This window comes from Geotrypetes seraphini, chromosome 3, assembly GCF_902459505.1.
Source record: "Geotrypetes seraphini chromosome 3, aGeoSer1.1, whole genome shotgun sequence".
Lineage (NCBI taxonomy): Eukaryota > Metazoa > Chordata > Amphibia > Gymnophiona > Dermophiidae > Geotrypetes > Geotrypetes seraphini.
In genome coordinates, this window is record NC_047086.1 from 29,095,730 (window position 1) to 29,117,765 (window position 22,036).

Here is a 22,036-nt window from a genome sequence, read left to right on the forward strand (position 1 = left end):
TATAGAATCAGAGGGACATTAGGTGCAGTTAAACCTATCTGAAATGAGTTCAGAATTTCTAAGTGATTTTTCTGCTGTTACCTCTCTGCATGCTACGGTGAGCATAGAATCTTATGTTCACCTCTATTTTAAAAAAAGACAAGGTCCAGAAACAGATCATGGGTAAGGCTTTGTCTAATCCAGGCCAGTCGATGCCTGAACTGTTTAATATTTATATTAACCTTTTAAGTGGCAGATGGTGAAAATGGCCGCTTTATGTAACTTGATGTTGAATGAGAGCAACAGTGGCATTTGGAGATGCAGATCTCCCATAAGAGCCATAGAAAACAAATGTTGCTTCTGAGCAACAATGCCAAATAAAGGGTTAAACAGTACAGGGTTGGACCTTTTTTTATTTATGGATGATATCCAATTATAATTTTCCAATGAGAAAAGACAGTACAGAATATGTCAAGTGATTTGTTCAAAATTTTTCTGATTGATTATTATACACTTGTTGTAAGATATGAAAATGAATAAAGATTAAAAAAAAAAAAACAACAACACCCACAAAGCATTAAGACCTGATATCCTGAAGGCTAATGGACAACCTATATAAAGAGATGTTTTGAGTGAAAAACACTCCTTTAGACATGAACATACACTTTATAATAAACTATATATATAAAATGAATAAAGAATTATTAAAAACAAAACAAAACAAAAAAAATAAAAATAAACTATATACCACTATAAATAAGTATGGGATTTTAAGCACTTGCTTCATTTAAAGCTATTCATGGAGACAGACTGCTGTAGCCTCCAAGGTAGCATTTAATATCTCTTTTAGGCAGGTTCAACCTTTCAGATCTGGCAACCTAATAAAAGCATGTTGCAGGTTTCCGGGTCTCGCAGCGTCTTTGTCAGGTAGGGTTTCTACCTGACAAAGATGCAGCGAGACCCAGAAACCTGCAACAAGCACAATGCCAGCTGCGGAAACCCTGAGAGAACTAATAAAAGCAACTAATATTTTTTTTTTTTTTTGTAAATAATTTTTATTCTTTTTAAATTCTTACATCAAGTGAAATACATGTATTACATTCAATTATGAAGAAACACTTGAAATTATCAATAAATGTTCTTACATTGTAAATTAAAGAAACCCTTTATCAAAATTTTATATCATATTATTATTACAATATTTTTCCCTTCCCTACCCCCTCTATATGTTCTATACATGTGTTATGATATCTGATCAGTAGAATAATTTGTCAATGGTCCCCATATTTTATTAAATTTTTTAATATAACCTTGTTGTAATGCCATTACTTTTTCCATTTTATATATATGACAAATTGAATTCCACCAGAAAGTGTAATTTAATTTAGTGTAATCTTTCCAATTCTGAGTAATTTGCTGAATGACGACCCCTGTTAGAATTAATAAAAGTTTATTATTGTTAGCTGATATCGGACTCTGTGTTCTCATTGTTGTTCCAAATAATATTGTATCATATGATAGTCCAACATGATTTTCTAATAATTTATTAATTTGGGGCCAAATTAATTTCCAAAAGGAATTAATACAGGGACAAAAGAATAATAAATGATCTAATGTCCCCACTTCTATCTTACAATGCCAGCATCTATTACCGTATTTTCACGCATATAACGCGCGCGTTATACGCGTTTTTACCTACCGCGCATACCCCTCGCGCGTTATATGCGTGAGCGCGGTATACGAAAGTTTTAAAACATAGTTCCCACCCCCCCGACGCCCGATTCACCCCCCCAGCAGGACCACTCGCACCCCCACCCCGAACGACCACTCGCACGCGCTCCCACCCGCACCCGCATCCACGATCGGAGCAAGAGGGAGCCCAAGCCCTCTTGCCCGGCCGACTCCCCGACGTCCGATACATCCCCCCCCCCCCGGCAGGACCACTCGCACCCCCACCCCGAAGGACCGCCGACTTCCCGACAATATCGGGCCAGAAGGGAGCCCAAACCCTCCTGGCCACGGCGACCCCCTAACCCCACCCCGCACTACATTACGGGCAGGAGGGATCCCAGGCCCTCCTGCCCTCGACGCAAACCCCCCTCCCCCCCAACGACCGTCCCCCCCCCCAAGAACCTCCGACCGCCCCCCCAGCCGACCCGCGACCCCCCTGGCCGACCCCCACGACCCCCCCACCCCCCTTCCCCGTACCTTTGGAAGTTGGCCGGACAGACGGGAGCCAAACCCGCCTGTCCGGCAGGCAGCCAACGAAGGAATGAGGCCGGATTGGCCCATCCGTCCTAAAGCTCCGCCTACTGGTGGGGCCTAAGGCGCGTGGGCCAATCAGAATAGGCCCTGGAGCCTTAGGTCCCACCTGGGGGCGCGGCCTGAGGCACATGGTCGGGTTGGGCCCATGTGCCTCAGGCCGCGCCCCCAGGTGGGACCTAAGGCTCCAGGGCCTATTCTGATTGGCCCACGCGCCTTAGGCCCCACCAGTAGGCGGAGCTTTAGGACGGATGGGCCAATCCGGCCTCATTCCTTCGTTGGCTGCCTGCCGGACAGGCGGGTTTGGCTCCCGTCTGTCCGGCCAACTTCCAAAGGTACGGGGAAGGGGGGTGGGGGGGTCGTGGGGGTCGGCCAGGGGGGTCGCGGGTCGGCTGGGGGTGCGGTCGGAGGTTCTTGGGGGGGGGACGGTCGTTGGGGGGGAGGGGGGTTTGCGTCGAGGGCAGGAGGGCCTGGGATCCCTCCTGCCCGTAATGTAGTGCGGGGTGGGGTTAGGGGGTCGCCGTGGCCAGGAGGGTTTGGGCTCCCTTCTGGCCCAACTACCAAAGGTACGGGGAAGGGGGGTGGGGGGGTCGTGGGGGTCGCCAGGGGGGGGTCGCGGGTCGGCTGGGGGAGCGGTCGGAGGTTCTTGGGGGGGGCGGTCGTTGGGGGGGAGGGGGGTTTGCGTCGAGGGCAGGAGGGCCTGGGATCCCTCCTGCCCGTAATGTAGTGCGGGGTGGGGGTAGGGGGTCGCCGTGGCCAGGAGGGTTTGGGCTCCCTCCTGGCCCGATATTGTCGGGGAGTCGGCGGTCCTTCGGGGTGGGGGTGCGAATGGTCCTGCCGGGGGGGGGGGATGAATCGGACGTCGGGGGGGGGTGAACGGAGAGTCGGGACAGCGCACGGAGAGGCGGGGCAGTGCACGGAAGTCAGGGGGGTGAACGGAGAGTCGGGACAGCGCACGGAAAGTCAGGGCAGTGCACGGAAGTCAGGGGGGGTGAACGGAGAGTCGGGACAGCGCACGGAAAGTCAGGGCAGTGCACGGAAGTCAGGGGGGGTGAACGGAGAGTCGGGACAGCGCACGGAAAGTCAGGGCAGTGCATGGAAGTCAGGGGGGGGTGAACGGAGAGTCGGGACAGCGCACGGAGAGGCGGGGCAGTGCACGGAAGTCAGGGGGGTGAACGGAGAGTCGGGACAGCGCACGGAAAGTCAGGGCAGTGCACGGAAGTCAGGGGGGGTGAACGGAGAGTCGGGACAGCGCACGGAAAGTCAGGGCAGTGCATGGAAGTCAGGGGGGGGTGAACGGAGAGTCGGGACAGCGCACGGAGAGGCGGGGCAGTGCACGGAAGTCAGGGGGGGTGAACGGAGAGTCGGGACAGCGCACGGAGAGGCGGGGCAGTGCACGGAAGTCAGGGGGGTGAACGGAGAGTCGGGCAGCATGCGCGGTATAATCGTGAGCGCGTTATACCAAAGTTTTTGTGCTTATCATCGTGATTTCTGCGCGCTATACACGTGTGCGCGTTTTATACGGGTGCGTGTTATTTGCGTGAAAATACGGTAGATCTACTACTATCTAATTTCTGTAATCTTGTAGGGGTCCATAAAACTCTATGTAATAAAAACATCCATGTTTGACTCATAGATGCTGAACTAATATTTTATACAGATTACTACAATAATTTGTACATCAAAAAACAAGCCATAAAGATACTGCAAACCCAGAATACTCCAGCTAGGCTCCTGTGCATTACAAGTGTTAACACATCAAATTTATCTATTTATTTACACTTATATACTGCATCTCTGAAATCAGCCTCATGTGGTACGCGAAATAAAATACAACTATCATGAAATCACAAACCCTTAATATATCAGTGAGAGCAAAAGTGACTTTAGCTTGCAGTGAAATACCACATGCAGTTTAAACAGCTGATGTTAGCACTCATAGCCGCCTGAAAACCTAATTAGTGGATCTTATAGTTTAGATCAGGTCCCATCTTTATCATAGGCCAAATTAGCTGTGACTTATAAGAAAGCATTTCTTATAGCAGCTTCAAGGTTTAGAAATGCAAGGTTCAGAGAAATGAAACCAAATGGGCAGTTATCTGGACTATATACAATGTCAAAACCTGACTCTCTTACTAGGCCTATCGGTAGACTAGTAATTCCCTCTAGCACCACACAATTTTTGTCCCTGTAATATTAGTGTAATTTGTCCCTGTAATATAGATGGAGCACATATATAAAGCTACTACTTGCACCTATTGATTGAGAAGCATTGCATGAAATCTGCATGATTTACGAAATGTACTCATCTCTGATGTTGTAAATTGAATTCTGATGTACCTGCATTATTTTCTTATTTTTATCAATGTTTTATTAGTAAGAATTACTGTTATAAAACTATAAACAGGAATAGCCCAAAAAGAAATCAAACGCTTACAAATTATACAAAATGCCTCGATTAAAATTATTGAAAACGCTAAGAAATTCGATCACGTTATGCCTTTGCTTGAGAAAGCACATTGGCTGCCGGTTATATATCGCATAATATACAAATTAAATTTACTCACTTTCAAATCTATAATTTTTAAAACTCCAGCATTTATTTATAAATTTTTAATCCCCTATAATACTTTGAGAGTATTACGATCAACTGAACAACACTTATTAGTTGTTCCGTCGTTAAAAGTTATTGGTACACGACGTTACTCCATTTTTTCAGTTACGGCTCCTCTAGCCTGGAACGCCTTGCCAATTTATTTGAGAGAGGAAAGTATGCTAGATAAATTTAAAAGCAAACTTAAGGGATTCCTTTTCAAAGACGCTTTTAGTGACTAATTTAATTTTTTCTTTTTTACATCTTATATTAAATTTCTCCCCTTTTCCTAATGTTTTTAACCTTAAATGTTTCTTTTATATTGAATTGTATTTCTCCCCATAATTTTACCCTTCTTTGATCATACATGTTAATCAGTCTTGTTGCTTTTGTCTAGTCATGTGATTTTATGTCATGTACTTTTATGTTATTTTAACTTGTTTAATATTAAGTTCTTTTAGTTTGTATGTTTACCCCAACTTTGTAACTTATAGATGTACATCGCTTAGAACCTGGAATAGGCGATTTATCAAATCTTATAATAAACTTGGAATAAAAATCTATATTAAGATGCATTTGATATGTTATCTTAGTTGCATTTATTTGTATGTATTTCAGGTTTTCTATGACATTGTACATTGGCTACTGGCTTACTACAGAGAGTAATTAAATAAGCAGGAATCAGGAAGGAAAACCTGGAGATTGGCTGGAACTGCAGTATTACACCAGGATGTCAACTAGGCAGTCTGGATAAGACTTATGGTTCTGATGACAATCATATTGTGTATTTTTATTCAATAAACATCTGCAAATAAAATTCATACCTTTCCTCTCCACTTGAGGGACCAGCAACACATGGCAGTGAAAAACCAGTAGGACCTGGAGGCGAGTATGGAACTCCCCCAGGGTGGATCCCTCAATAAATGCCTGCAAGGTTGTGATAAGTGAAGAAAGAGTCCATGTCCCCGTATTGTCTCCACCTTTCCACAAAAAAACATAAGTGCACTACCTTTAGCAGGAACATCAAAGCTAAATACTCACCACTAAAGCTAAAAATAAAGAGTTATGGAGTTCATATACTGCCTCTCTCTGGTACAACCAAAACTGTTTACATATATTATATGCAGGTACTTTGTCTGTCCCTAATAGGCTCACAGTCAAAGGGGCCCTATTACCCACCCGTGCTAATGGACATTAGTATATGCCAAATGACATATGAGCCACATATATAAAATAGGATACGCAGCATTTAGCATGCACTAAGCTTTTGTTAAAGCACCCCCAAGTTCAGCTAGTCTACAAAAGAAAGAGATAAGGATAAAAAGAAAACATGGTAAGCCATAAAGCCCTTAGAAATCCCCCTTTTAAGGAAAAAAGTGTGGCTTCAACAATTTTATATAACCACCATTTCCAAGCACGTAGTGTGTTATTTGCTTCGTAAATGCAAATCCACAAATCCAGCAATAATGAGAGCTATTAAAATCTACCTTTCAGTTTGTGAAAGGCAAGTCATAAGCTTTTCCTTAATTGAACCTTTTATGTCTACTCATGTTATTGGTTCCACTTTGTGTGTCCTGACAACTCATGCCCTCAATCTTCATTCTTGTTTTCTTGCCCGCAACCCCTCCAGCCTGGAGCAAAATAATTGCATTACCTTCCACCTGCCCCACGGTTTGCCCCTGCAGGTACTTTTCGATGAGCTGATAGATGGAAAACCAGTGCTTTGTAGACTTTTCTGTGTGCCGTTTTACTGCATTGTCAAGGCTGAGAGACCAGCAGCTATAAAGATGGGGAAAAAATCCATATGAATAATGAAAATCTAACTTTTAAGTCCCAGAACTGGATGGCTCAACATTTTTCCCCATCTTGGGCAGACCTTTGCTTGAAAGTAACATAATACTCATATAAACCATGGAGATTAAGGTCAAGGTTCACTGAGCCCAACATCCTGTCTTCAATAATGGTCACACAAGTACCCAGTATATCCCATAAAACAGATCATTCTTATATTGCATTTCCATGGCAAGCGATGGTTTTCCCAAATCTACCTGGAGTGAAGGAGTAGCCTAATGGTTACAGCAGCAGGATGAGAACTGGAGGAGCTAGGTTCAAATCCCACTGCAACATCTTGTATTCTTGGGCAACTCATTTAACTTTCCAGTAACTTAGGTACAAACTCAGACAGCTCTCCAAAGACAGAAAACGACCTACTACCCACACCTTGATAGTTTTCAGGCTTGTAGATGTTATATAAGAAATTAGATAAAATAATCATTGTTAATGTTTCTTTCAGGAATTAGAAAAAAAAAAATAAACAAACAAACAAAAAAAAAAACCCTCCCTATCATGAAAGTGACCCTGTCCACAACCTCTAGCAATAGATTCCAAAGCTTAATTGCGTGTAAAGAAAAATATATGGTCTACAATTTATCATCATCTGTTGGCTGTTAGTTTCATAGAGCATCCTCATGTGATTATTTACCATCTCCCATATTCTAGTTTAAAAGCTGCTCCATAGGGGCGTGGCTTGGACACGCAAGCAAATGGTCGGGTAATAGCAGTGCTCCGTGTCAGACAAGCTATTATTTCAAATTTAAAAGCTCCAAAATCGATATTTCGCTGAAAAAAAAGGTGGATAAGAAGAAAATGGCATCGGGTAAACAAAATAAAAACGATGCAGGAGCCGGAGGATCTGGAACAAGCAGTAATAAAAGATCAAAGACTGAACCAGGAACACCTTCAAAGGTTCCGCTGCCTTCAGAAGGAGATCCAGACATGATGGCAGAAATAAGACAGATCAAAGATATCATTTTAGAAATCAAAAAACAACTTCAAAAGGCAATTGACGACGTAGCCATACTCACAAAAAGAGTGAACCTAATTGATAACAAAATAACTCACTTAGAAGAAAAATCGGAAGAGGTACATACTGAAGTTATGCAAAATAAAAAAGCTTGGAAAGAAATGGAAATAATAAAGAGAGACTTGGAAGATTGTTTAAATAGAGAAAAAAGAAATAATTTAAGAATTATAGGGATGCCTGAAGGAGTGGAAAAAAATGATCCCATCACCTTCCTTGCATCACCTTCCTTCCATCATCTTCCTTCCAAAAATCCTGCCTCTGAAATCCAAAGCGCCTCTTGAAATTGAAAGAGCTCACAGAATACCAGGACAAAAAACAGCAGTACAAAAAGGTCCAAGAACTCTAATATTTAAATTATTAAGATACCAACATGTTGCTGAAATATGTCAGCTGGCTAAGGAAAATAAAAATTTACGATGTCAGGATGCACGTATACACATTGTACCGGATTTTGCCAGAGAAACTGCCTTCAAAAGAAAACAACTACTGGATTTAAGACCTCAATTAAGGGCACTAGGGGCAAGATACGGACTTCTTTATCCAGCGGTTATGAAAGTAACTTTGGGAAATAAAACGCAAAACTTCACTGATCACAAGAAATTAGCAGAATATCTAGAACAATGTGAACAACCAATGACTTCTTAAATACTAAGATTGAACTTATATCAAATGATTCTGTTTATATTTTATTTTATTTTAAATCGTTACTGCAAATATACTCTGGGAAAAAAAAACAAAACAACAGATTGAGTCAACTGTTTCGAATGTATGGAATTCAACTTACTTTTAAAAATAAAGAAGGTCGTTGTCACGAGCATGGAACTTGACTCGATGAAGACGTAGATAAATGAGTGACGCGAAGAGGGGCCGAGTGTTGACTTCCCCTCGGTTACAGTGCACGACTCTGGGAATGGATTGATAGCGTCGGATTTTCTGATCGGCTGAGGAGAATAAAGAATAACTATCTTCCTGCCAGATATTCCCTCAGTGCCACGAATATGCCCGAAATATGGTGATTTGCTAAGACATTGCTGAAAAATACGCGAAGGAGTATGCATCGGCAGGAAATCTTCATTTAACCAATGAACTGCACCGGAAGTGAAGAGGATTGGTTTGTTTCACATCATCACGTCTACGGAGGAAGAAGAGGGACTTTGAAGAGGAAGTTATTAAAAAAAAAAAAAAAAGGCGTTCGTACCAGAGGGACTACACGAACTGAAAAAATATTAAACATAGGATATAATATGTAGAATGAAATAAAATGTCTTGGATAGGAAAGAATAATATCTTTATAGGATAGATAGGTTTTATGACTCAGATATATGCTGAATCCATTCTTTTTAAGACACAGTCCTCCACAGGATATAGAGGAAAGTTTATGCATAGAACTCACTAAAGATTTTAATTGAATGATTAAAATAGGAAAAAGAATGAGAAAGAGAATGGGTTATGATAGATTTTAATTTGATTATAATTTTTACCTTCTAATTTTGGATGAATGGATATTATGGAATAAAAAAGTAATGAATATGAAGAATGATTATAGGTATGGAAGATAAAGTGTTTGCTTAATGATTTTTAGTAAACTTATCCTAGATAAGAATTTTATAAATTCAAAATATTTTAATATACATTTAATTACACTTAACATAATAAACTTGGAATAGATGAAAGTATCCATATAAATAAGAAAGTAGAGATATATAAATTGTTAAATTTTAATAATATTACTATTGTGGAGCTTGGAATAATTTAAGTATTTTCTTTTTAGCTTGTAAGGAGTGATGTTACCGGATCTAATTTTGCATTTCCAAGTAGATGCTGACACTGTACATACCATTCTCCAAGACCAAATTAGTGGCCATTGAGATGCATTAATTTGATGCTTAATCTCAATGCTCCAAATATCTCTTAGACCATTTTTTGGTTTTTTATTCAAATATCCAGATATTAATTTATACCACAATGCGGCTTGATGTCCTAGGAAGTCTGCTTGAAAACATAAGAACTTTAAACTATATTGATTATTTAATGTTTTCCATTCAGGGAACCCAACCTGAATGGCCTGCTTCAATTGCAACCATTTAAAACTTTGTGTTTTATTAAGACCAAATCTATGTTGCAGTTGTGAAAAATCCAGCAGTTTACCTTCTGAAATAACATCGTCTAGAGATCTAATGCCTGCAATAATCCAGTTCTTCCAAAGGATTTGAGCTCCGCCAATTTTGATCTTGGAGTTTATCCATATAGATTGATTAGTTGATTTGTTTATTGGGATAGGTGTTAATTTATCAATAAACCTCAACGTTTTCCAAGTATCCATTAATATTTTATTTTCTCTGTATCTTCTAGGTATGTTAATACTTGGCAAATGAACTAAATTTAGGGGAAACATAAGGCGCCATTCTAAATATAACCAATCCGGTGCATTATCCATAAGTTCTGGGAGGATCCAATACATACCCTGACGTAGAATATAGGCTTGATGGTACCTATAAAAATTTGGAAAATTTACCCCTCCCTCCTTAATTGATTTTTGCAAAGTTACTAAAGCTATTCTAGGTGTTTTACCAAGCCAAAGAAATTTTGTTAAAATACTATTAAGCTTTTTATAAAAGGACCCCTGAAAATAAATAGGTATCATACTCATTTGGTAGCAAACTACAGGCAACATCATCATTTTAATAGTTTGTACTCTCCCCCACCAAGAAATATGTAAAGGGTTCCATTGCTCACATAACTCCGTAACTTTTTTAAGTATATATTTTTCATTCTCTTTTACGGTATCTTCAATTGTATTTTTAACTTGAATGCCAAGATATTTAAATCCTTCTTCTTTCCATATGAATGGAAAAGTGTCAAATAATCCTTTTACACAATGAATATTTAAAGGTATAATTTCAGATTTATTCCAATTAATTTTATAACCTGAAAATTTGCCAAACTTATCAATTAATTCCAATAAAGAAGATAAGGTAGACTCTGGATTTCTCAAATAAAGTAAAATATCGTCAGCATAAGCCGAAATTTTATATTCCATATCTGAATATGGAATACCTTGTATCTCCCTCGTTTGCTGTTTTGCTAACAATAAGGGTTCTAATACAACATCAAATAACAAAGGAGATAAAGGACAACCTTGTCTAACTCCCCTCTGCAATTGAAAACCATCAGATATCTTATTATTAATATTTAGTCTTGCAATTGGGAAGCTATACAATGTTTTTATCATTTGTATAAATCCAGAACCTATACCAAACCATTCTAAAGCCTGATACATAAAATTCCATTCTATCCTATCAAATGCTTTTTCAGCATCTAATGAAACAGTAAAAACCGGTTCATCCATTTTTTTTTGATAAGTTTAACATGTGAAACAATAATCTAGAGTTATTAGAGGAAAGTCTTTTAGCAACGAAACCCGTTTGATGCATATCTATAATATGTGGGAGAGCTTTGGCTAATCTCAAAGCCAAAATTTTCGCCAAAAGTTTATTATCCACATTTATCAAAGATATAGGCCTGTAGTTTGAAACCAAAGTAGGATCTTTATTTGGCTTAGGTAAAACAATTATTATTGATTCAGCCATAGTACCTTTAATATTACCTTTTATAAGTTGTGTCTGATATAAATTTAGTAAATATGGGGAAAGGACACTTTGAAATGTTTTGTAAAATTCTACTGTATATCCATCACCACCTGGAGCGGATCCAACTCTAAGAGATCTCAATGCTGTTTCTAATTCTTTTAATGATATAGGCATCATAAAGAGGGGCATAACAACCAGGACGCGGGAAGTCGTCATGCCATTGTATCGAGCGATGGTGCGTCCACATCTGGAATACTGCGTTCAGTATTGGTCGCCGCACCTCAAGAAGGACATGGCGGTACTTGAGAGAGTCCAAAGGAGAGCAACGAAACTGGTAAAGGGGCTGGAAAACTGCCCATACACCGAGAGATTAGATAGGCTGGGGCTCTTCTCTCTGGAAAAAAGGAGACTCAGGGGAGATATGATAGAGACCTTCAAGATCATGAGGGGCATAGAGAGGGTGGATAGGGACAGATTCTTCAGACTGAAGGGGACAACAAGTACGAGGGGGCATTCGGAGAAACTGAAGGGAGATAGGTTCAAAACAAATGCAAGGAAGTTTTTTTTCACCCAAAGGGTCGTGGACACATGGAATGCGCTACCGGAAGAAGTGATCAGGCAGAGTACGGTACAGGGATTCAAACAGGGATTGGACGGATTCCTGAGGGATAAAGGGATCGTGGGATACTGAGAGAGATGCTGGGATGTAACACAGGTATAGAAAGCTAACCAGGTAATAAGTATAGTAACCCAATAGGTCGTGCATGTGCAAGACCGGAGGGTTAGGACTACGATGGGAAGATAGGACTTAAATGAGAAAACAAGGTGGCAAGTGAGCCCCTTCTGGTGATGCAGATAGGTCGTGACCTGTTTGGGCCGCCGCGCGAGCGGACTGCCGGGCAGGATGGACCTATGGTCTGACCCGGCGGAGGCACTGCTTATGTTCTTATATGATCAGGAATCTTAGGTCCATTGATTAAATCTAAAAAATTTTTTCCATCTTTTTGTCTCTCCAAATAAGGCTCGGAAGAATACAGGTCCTTATAAAATTTTAAAAATTGTTTTAATATTATATTTGTTTGATTTGTTATTATACCATTTTTATCTTTTATTCCATTAATGTTAGTTCTTCTTTTTTTTGCTTTAAGATAATTTGCCAATAATCTTCCCGCCTTATTAGAATTTCCATAATACATTGTTTGCTTGGAAAACAAATCTCTTCTTATCATTTTTGAAGTTAATTCATTATATTTACCTTTTGCTTTCAAAAGAGCTTGCAAAACTTTATATTCCCATTTACTTACCAATTTAGCTTCTAATATTTTTATTTCTTTTTCTAATTCTATATATTGTATTTTAATCTGTTTCCTAATAAAAGCTGAATATGATATAATATTACCCCTCATAGTTGCTTTAAATGCATCCCATAAATTCTCTATAGATGTATCTTCCACTAAATTTATTAGAAAGAAATCGTTAATTTGTGTTTTAAAATTTTCCAAAAATTTGTCATCCACAAGCAATGCATTATCAAATCTCCAAAGAGGTCTATCATTCTCTAATTGATCTAATTGTAATTCTATCCATACTCCCGCATGATCCGAAATAATAATAGGATCTATGGAAGCTTTAATCACCTGTTGCACTTTATTTGTTGAAACAAAAATATAATCTATTCTTGAAAATGATTTATGAACCTGTGAACAAAATGAAAATTCCTGATCATTAAAATGAAGAATACGCCATATATCTTTCAAATCACATGATTGAACCAAATTATCTAAACCTAAAGATTTTATACTTTTACCTGGTTTTTTATCCAATAATGGATCCATTACAGCATTAAAATCTCCAGCCACCACTAAATTAGAAGCAGCCAGTGGTAATAACATATTCTGTAACTTTTTAAAAAATTCTGATTGATTCGAATTAGGGGCATATATATTAAACAACGTCAGGGCATCATTTCCCATACCTATATCAATATGTATCCATCTTCCATGTGGATCTGAATTTTTTACCTTAATCTTGGCCATACATTTTTTATTTATAAGAATTGCTACCCCTGCTTTTTTACCCTCTGCTGGAGCAAAAAAACATTCCTTTACCCACCCACCCGATAGTTTCTGTGATTCCTTTATACTAAGATGGGTCTCCTGCAGACAGTAAATATCCGCATTTTGCTTTTTTAAAAATGTTAATACTTTTTTCCTTTTGATTACGTGATTCAGGCCATTGACATTAATAGAATATATCTTAAAAGACATTATATATTTTAATACTTCTCATTATAATCTTTTTCCCCTCTTCTTTCATATTTAAAAACCAAAAATTATTCTCTATGACACACATATTTACCCCTGAAATATCCAATATCTTATTAATATTTTCTTTAAACATTCTAATAAATCCCTTCATTTTCCCTCCCCTTCCCACCCAATATAATGACTGCTTAAGGATACACATTGGAACAGCAACCCGAACATTCCCCTCCCCCCTAGGCAACCAACATTCTATCAATATCCCTTTCTATCTATCTATATTACTCTTTACTATCTGTAATCATTTTTGTTCTTAACATTTCATTAATGTTTCTTTATTCTTTCATCAATTTTTTTTTTTTTTAATTTACTTAGTATATTTTACTTCATAAATATTATATCTTAAACTTATATTTAATATGGTATTGATATTATTTCTTATATCTTATACTTTTCTCTTTATATTATTATTGTCTTTTTTTTTTTTTTTTTTTTAGATCATATTTTTCTTTCTTCAGTATTTCAATATCTCATACTTTAATAATTTCTTATAATGTTATCAAAACCAATCTTAATACTTATATTAAAATGTCATAGGTTCTGATTTAGAAAGAAAGGCTTTTAGTTTTTCTGGATCCTCGAAGTATAAGGATTTATCTCCTGATGATACTCTCATTTTTGCCGGATAATATAGACCATATTTATATCCTTTTTCTTTTAGTTGTGGTCTCATATCTAATAGTCTCTTTCTTTTATTTGCTGTGTTTTTAGCAAAGTCCGGCAAAAACCATATTCTGGATCCTTTATAGTTTAGATTTTTGTCTTTTTTGGCAGCATTTAATATTTCTAATGCTTGTTGGTATCTAAGCATTTTGAATATTAGTGGTCTAGGCCTGCCTTGATTTTCTACATTTTTAACTGGGATCCTATGCGCCCTTTCTATTTCTAGTGGTTGTTTCAAGTCTAGTTGTAATAATTTTGGAATTAAGTTTTCTAGAAAATGTATAGCATTTTTTCCTTCTAAATTTTCTTGTATTCCAAAAAGTTTAATATTTTTCCTTCTTCCTCGATTCTCATAGTCTTCCAGTTGATTTTTCAATTTGTTCAATTCCAGACTGTCATTTTTGCATCTTTTTGTTTCACTTTCTATGACCTCCATTTTAGATTCTAGTACAGTTGTTCTTTTATTATTAACTTCCATTTGTCTGTAGATGTTCAATATTTCTTCCTTCATATCCGACATATTGGTTACAGTTTCCTTTAGCATTTGTTTAATTTGTCTTAGTTCTTCCATAACTTCAGCTTTACTCAATATGTCAGATTCTTCAACAGGAAGTGGGATCTTGCTTGGTGTTATTTGATCTTGCTTTTGTCTTTTTGCTGACATACCAGCCTCATTTTTGTTTTGTCTGGTACTTGCCATGTTGTTGTTTTCTTTTTCTTAGATTTTACTTTATTTATATTTATTAGGAGACACAATAGTATCTTTCAGTCACAATTCCCAGTAATCTTTCTTTGATATCTTATTATACCAGCAAATTTTCTTGTTGCTTTATATTAGCACTGAGATGTCATCAAATCTTTGTCAGTCATTCCATCCAAAAATTTTTTTTTTTTTTCCTTTCCCAGGATTTAGTTCTAACTTCAGGCAGCAGGATTTTTATTTGATAGTTTTTTCTTTATTTTTCTTCTTCTCTTTTCTGTTATATCTCCCAATGTCGCACTTCCCCTCAGCTTTTTTTTTATGTCGGCGGTTTTCAGTTTATTTCTTCAAAAAACAATCTCACTGTCTCTTTCCTTTCAGGTCTTCCTTCAATACCAGCAGTATTATCCGATAATCTCCGTTGATAGATTTTTTTTCCCTCTTTTTCCCGTCAGTTATCTACCCGATGTCTTGCCGATTCAGCACTGAAAAACCGGCAATTTTACTTTCATCTCTCTCAGGATCTCCTTGACTCTTCACCCTTAGGGCTCCGACTCAGTGCCTGATTTTTATCATTTTAGAAATGGCTTGATTTTTAAAGTTTTATCTTTCACGAATCAGCAATTCAAACCTTAATACCGCTTCGTTCCAGCACTGAGGAAAAACGGCACTCTGACTTTTCAGCTGTTACTCTCACAGATTTCAACTTCAGGCATAAGAGGGTAGTATCAACATCATTAATAATTTTTTTTTTGATGAAATCTTCAAAAAGGGAATAATATTTTTATCTTCCGTTGCCTAGATGAAGAGGAGCTTCGCGATCACACGTCCATTCGTGTTCGCGTTAAGCCACGCCCCTCCACAACAAGAACTTTTAAAAGCTAAAGGTAAATAATGAAATTTCTTCAAAAATTATTAGAAAAGATCTATTTGTACAGCAAGCTTTGTATTATGGAAATTCGAATAAGGCGGGAAGAATGCTAGCAAATTATCTTAAAGCAAAAAAAAGAAAAACAAAAATAATTGCTATTCAAAATGAGAATGGTGAAATGTTATCTCAAATTAATCCCATTATAAAACAGTTTTTAAAATTTTATAAAGATTTGTATTCCTCTGAGCCTTATTCGAAAAAGGAAAAGGATGGTTTAGATTTTTTAAAGTTAATAGAGGGACCAAAGATTCCTGAACATATAAAACGAAGTTTAGAAGAGCCAATATCCTTAAAAGAGTTAGATACAGCTTTGAAATCCCTTAGGGTTGGATCCGCTCCAGGTGGAGATGGTTATACAGTAGAGTTTTATAAATCATTTCAAAACATTATAATGCCCTATTTATTAAAATTGTATCAGACACAACTAAATAAAGGTTGTATTACAGGTACTATGGCTGAATCAATAACTATAGTTTTACCTAAGCCAAATAAAGATCCCACTTTGGTTTCAAATTATAGACCTATATCTTTAATAAATGTGGATGGAAAAATTTTAACTAAGACATTAGCATTAAGATTGGCTAAAGCTCTCCCTTTCATTATAGATATGCATCAAACAGGTTTCGTTACTCAAAGACATTCATCTCATAATACTAGATTGGCACATCACATGTTATATTTGACAAAATCCATTAATGACCCAGCATTCTCTATTTCATTAGATGCTGAAAAAGCTTTTGATAGAGTGGAATGGTCCTTCATGTTTCAGGCAATGGAATGGTTTGGTATAGGATCCGGATTTATACAAATAATAAAAGCATTGTATAGCTCCCCTGCTGCTAGATTATATATCAATAATAATTTTTCAGAAAAATTTATTCTACAGAGGGGGGTTAGACAAGGATGCCCACTATCTCCTTTGCTTTTTGATATCGTTTTGGAATCCTTGTTGTTAGCTATAGAACAGGTAAAGGAGATACAGGGTATTCCGCATTCAGATAGAGAATATAAATTATCAGCATATGCGGATGATATTTTACTTTATTTGAGAAATCCGGAAACAACCATTCCAAATTTGCTCGAATTGATTGAAAAATTTGGAAAATTTTCAGGATATAAAATAAACTGGAATAAATCAGAAGTGCTTCCACTCAATGTACATTGTACAAAAAGTCTATTTGACTCATTTTCTTTTATTTGGAAAGAAGAAAGATTAAAATACTTAGGAATTTGGATTACAAAAACTGTGGATGAGACTATGAAAATTAATGAAAAAAATTTATTACAAAAAGTGTCAGAAATGTGTGAGCAATGGAATCCTTTGTGCATATCTTGGTGGGGGAGAGTGCAAACTGTAAAAATGATGATCTTACTAGTAGTTTGTTACCAAATGGGAATGATACCAATTTTTTTTCAGGGGTCTTTTTATAAAAAATTGGATAAGATGTTAACAAAATTTATTTGGCTTGGAAAAAACCGCAGAATTGCTCTAGTATCTTTACAAAGACCAATTGCGGAGGGAGGGGTAAATTTTCCAAATTTTTATAGGTACCATCAAGCCTATATTATGCGTCAGGGTATGTATTGGATCCTCCCAGAGCCCATTGAACATATACCAGATTGGTTCTGGTTAGAATGGAGATTAATGTTTCCTTTACGTCTGAATCATGTTATTAGTATTCAAATGCCAAGGTTATATAAGGATCACAAAATATTTGTTGATACTTGGAAAACTATAAGATATATAAGTAATCTAACTCCTATTCCAATAACTAAATCAACGACTCAAACAATATGGCTCAATCCAAAGAGCAAAGTTGGCGGTTTTAAAATTATCTGGAAACATTGGATGATCGCTGGAATTCGTATTTTAGAAGATGTAATGAATAAAGGTAAACTGCTTGAGTTTTCACAATTGCAAAATAAATTCGGTTTGAATAAATCACAATATTTCAGATGGATGCAATTGAAGCAGGCCATTCAGACAGGGTTCTCTGAATGGAAAAACCTTAATAACTATCATAGTATGGAATTCTTATGTTTTCAGATAGATTCCATGGGTCACCAGGCCGCAATGTGGTATAAATTAATATCTGGATTTGTACATAAAAAGAAAAAAAATGGTCTTAGAGACATTTGGAGCATTGAGATTAAGCATCAGATTAATGCATCTCAATGGCCACGACTTTGGTCTTGGAGGTTAAGATGTACATTGTCAGCCTCTATGAGACAAACTTGGTTTTTTATTTTACATAGAGCTTTATGGACCCCCACACGTTTACATAGAATAGATAGCTCTAAGTCTAATAGATGCTGCCATTGTCATCTTGAAGCAGGGACATTAGATCATCTTTTATTCTATTGTCCATTCATATTAATATTTTGGAAATCAATTTGGCCTCAAATTAATAGGATGTTAGAAAATCCGGTAGCCTTGACATATGATACGATTTTGTTTGGTACTGCAATGAGAGCTCGAAGTCAAATTTCATCAAATAACAATAAACTTTTATTTATACTGACTGGAGTAGCAGTACAGCAAATTACACATAATTGGAAAAATTATGACAGATTGAACTATAATTTTTGGTGGAACTCAGTTTGCCATATATATAAGATGGAGCGTACATTTGCAACACAAAAAGGATATATGGATAAGTTCAAGAGGATTGGGGACCATTAACAGATTTTTGCAATGACTGATTTTAATTTTTTCCCATAATAAGATAATGGTTAAAGAAGGGAGGGAGGGAAGGGGTAAAGAATTTATTCTCTTTATTATACATTATAAAAATATATCATAATGAATGATAGTATTATGTGAAATTAACGTGATAAAGGGAGAGATAAGGGTTCATAATTAAATAATATTTGACTAAATCATTACAATATATATGTTATATAAATTCATAAGAAAAATAATATAAAATATGGTTTATATAAAGTACATTATAGAGATATCAAGTGTATTGTTAAGATAATTGTATGGATAATTTATAACACTTGTTGATATATGAAAAAATCAATAAAAAACTTAAAACCAAAAAAAAAATAAAAAATAAAAGCTGCTCCATCACAGTTAATGTTTATGGAAAGCTTTTATACCGCTACTAATGACTAGGGAGTCAATTCAAAGCAGTTTACATGAGGTTCTATACAGGTGTTACAATACAATTAGCATACAGACACATTTATACCATTATCAATTATCCTATGTACTGTATATGCACACATTTATCATGATCAATCATCCTACGTATATACATATATAATACAAGTATCATGTACTATGTTCATACTAAATCCTACTTATTTGCACACATACCTGTATCGTGTTCTATGTTCAGCTTAGATTTACTTATATCCTGATAATTCTAGCTATCTGTACTTTGTTTGTCATATCTCTACTGTGTGCACCCTATCGTGTTCCTAGTAGGGACAAGCCTGCTATCTCCCTTAGTTAAAGTAGCCTGTGAAGAGGATGGTCTTTATCCCTTTGTTGAACTTTACGGAGTCCATCCTTTTAGAACAGTCTCCCCTTTCTCAAGTCTAAACAAACCTAAAGCCCTTTTTCCTGCCAATCAGCCATGTTAATACTATATATATGTGTCATATTCTCCAAGTTGCAATGGAACCATGTAATTTGTTAGCTGTAAGACTGATAAGATACAGTATATCTCCAACAGTAAAATTTAGCATGCACTAGTTTAAAACAATTTTTTTGTATTATCAAGACAAAATAATCAGTGATTTATGATTAACTGCTTCCCAAAATGACTGGTTACAGTTAAGTGCTAATTCTCTCAGAAAATAGAAGCAACCAATTCAGAGGACAATGAGACAGCAGCTCTTACTTTAACTCCAGCTTGCGCCACTGGATGATCAGTTTAGTCACCGAGTTGAGATGTTTTCGCAAAGACAGGGTTCGACTGGCTTGCTCCTCCCAATCCTGAGGAAGACAATTAAGGTGAAATTTAGACATACCTGTTAATTTCCTTTCCTTTTGTACTGCTGAACTAGTTTGTACGAATGGGTTGTATCCCCCTTCCTACCAGCAAATGGAGGCAGAGAAACTGATTTTTCTCACTTACATCACCAGTATAAAGGCTGGCTCTTTATGGAAAGCTTCAATGTGCTTCTGCTACAGTAGCAAAAGGTCCCATATACTAAAGGTTTCTAACCTGTGGTACATTACCCCAAGGGGTACGTGGCGCCTCCGCAACCATCCACACACCAATGCAGCCATCTTGTCCCCCTCCCTCCTCCTTCTATCCTCTGGTTCCAGCAACACCTTTACCTCTCTACTGCCCCCACACTCCCCTAGGTACAGCATCTCTCTTTTTCTGGCCCATCCTCAACATTTATTTTGATTGATGCAAGCGGCAGCACAGATTCAACTGGGCAGCCTCAGAGCCTTTGCTAGGCTTGGTGCCACCCCCCCTTCTGAAACAAGAAGTTGCATCAGAAGAGTTGGGGCATAGCCTAGCAAAGGTCCCAAAGCTACCTGACTGAATCGCTGCAGTGTTGCCACTATCACTTATAATAATCAAGGCATACGAGGACACACTACATGAAGGAGGATGGAAAGGTAGGAGGTGCTGCTGGATTTAGTTTGGGGTAAGGAGGGAGGGAGAGGTAGAGGCGCTGCTAGAAATGGGGGAGGGGAAAGGTGCTGCTGGACTCAGGTCAAGGAAGGAAGGAAGGAAGCGAGGTGTTGCTGGACTTGGGTCAAGAAAGGGAGGGAGGGGGAAGGTGTTGCTGGACATGGAAGGCAAGAAGAACAGATGCTGCTGGACTTAAGAGGCTGGAAAGGAGAAAGGTGCTGCTCTACTCGGGTGGAGGTAAAGAGGGAGGGGAAATTCTGTTTAGAGGAGGGAAATAGAGGTGCTGCTTGATATGAGGTTTTGAAGGAGAGATTTTGCTGGAAGTGGGGTGGTGGTAAAGGGGAGGTGCTTCTGGATAGGGTAGTATGGAGAGGGAAAGGTACTACTTGACAGGAGGCTGAAGAGGAGAGAGTGAATGATCAGACTTGGGAGGGGGATAAAGAAAAATGCTGTATGGAAGAGAGACTGGATGAAGGGAGAAGAGTGGGGGATACAATGGATGCAGAGGTGAACCAGGAGCGATGCTCCTGCCTCGTGCAGACTTACCGTATTTTCGCGGATATAACGCGCGCGTTATACGTGATTTTACGTACCGCGCATACCCCTCGCGCGTTATATGCCTGAGCGCGGTATACAAAAGTTTTTTAACATAGTTCCCACCCCGCCCGACGCCCGATTCACCCCCCCAGCAGGACCGCTCGCACCCCCACCCCGAACGACCGCTCGCACGCGCTCCCACCCGCACCCGCATCCACGATCGGAGCAAGAGGGAGCCCAAGCCCTCTTGCCCGGCCGACTCCCCGACGTCCGATACATCCCCCCCCCGGCAGGACCACTCGCACCCTCACCCCGAAGGACCGCCGACTCCCCAACAATATCGGGCCAGGAGGGAGCCCAAACCCTCCTGGCCACGGCGACCCCCTAACCCCACCCCGCACTACATTACGGGCAGGAGGGATCCCAGGCCCTCCTGCCCTCGACGCAAACCCCCTCCCCCCAACGACCGCCCCCCCCCAAGAACCTCCGCCCGTCCCCCAGCCGACCCGCGACCCCCCTGGCCGACCCCCACGACACCCCCACCCGCCTTCCCCGTACTTTGTGTAGTTGGGCCAGAAGGGAGCCCAAACCCTCCTGGCCACGGCGACCCCCTAACCCCACCCCGCACTACATTACGGGCAGGAGGGATCCCAGGCCCTCCTGCCCTCGACGCAAACCCCCCTCCCTCCAACGACCGCCCCCCCCCCAAGACCCTCCGACCGACCCGCGACCCCTCTGGCCGACCCCCCCACCCCCCTTCCCCGTACCTTTGGAAGTTGGCCGGACAGACGGGAGCCAAACCCGCCTGTCCGGCAGGCAGCCAACGAAGGAATGAGGCCGGATTGGCCCATCCGTCCTAAAGCTCCGCCTACTGGTGGGGCCTAAGGCGCGTGGGCCAATCAGAATAGGCCCTGGAGCCTTAGGTCCCACCTGGGGGCGCGGCCTGAGGCACATGGGCCCAACCCGACCATGTGTCTCAGGCCGCGCCCCCAG

General features: G+C 39.1%; 1 protein-coding gene across 2 annotated transcripts in view; it reads right to left on the reverse strand.

Moving 5' to 3' along the window:
* Positions 1 to 22,036, reverse strand: part of MDN1 (midasin AAA ATPase 1) — a 943,760-nt gene that overhangs the window by 221,165 nt on the left and 700,559 nt on the right. For both annotated transcript variants that reach the window (XM_033936734.1, XM_033936735.1), the window contains exons 68-70: positions 19,757 to 19,851; positions 6,489 to 6,613; positions 5,659 to 5,814 (exon numbers count right to left, since the gene is read on the reverse strand). In XM_033936734.1, the coding sequence (XP_033792625.1) occupies positions 5,659 to 5,814; positions 6,489 to 6,613; positions 19,757 to 19,851 (376 nt within the window). The remainder of the gene's footprint in view (positions 1 to 5,658; positions 5,815 to 6,488; positions 6,614 to 19,756; positions 19,852 to 22,036) is intronic.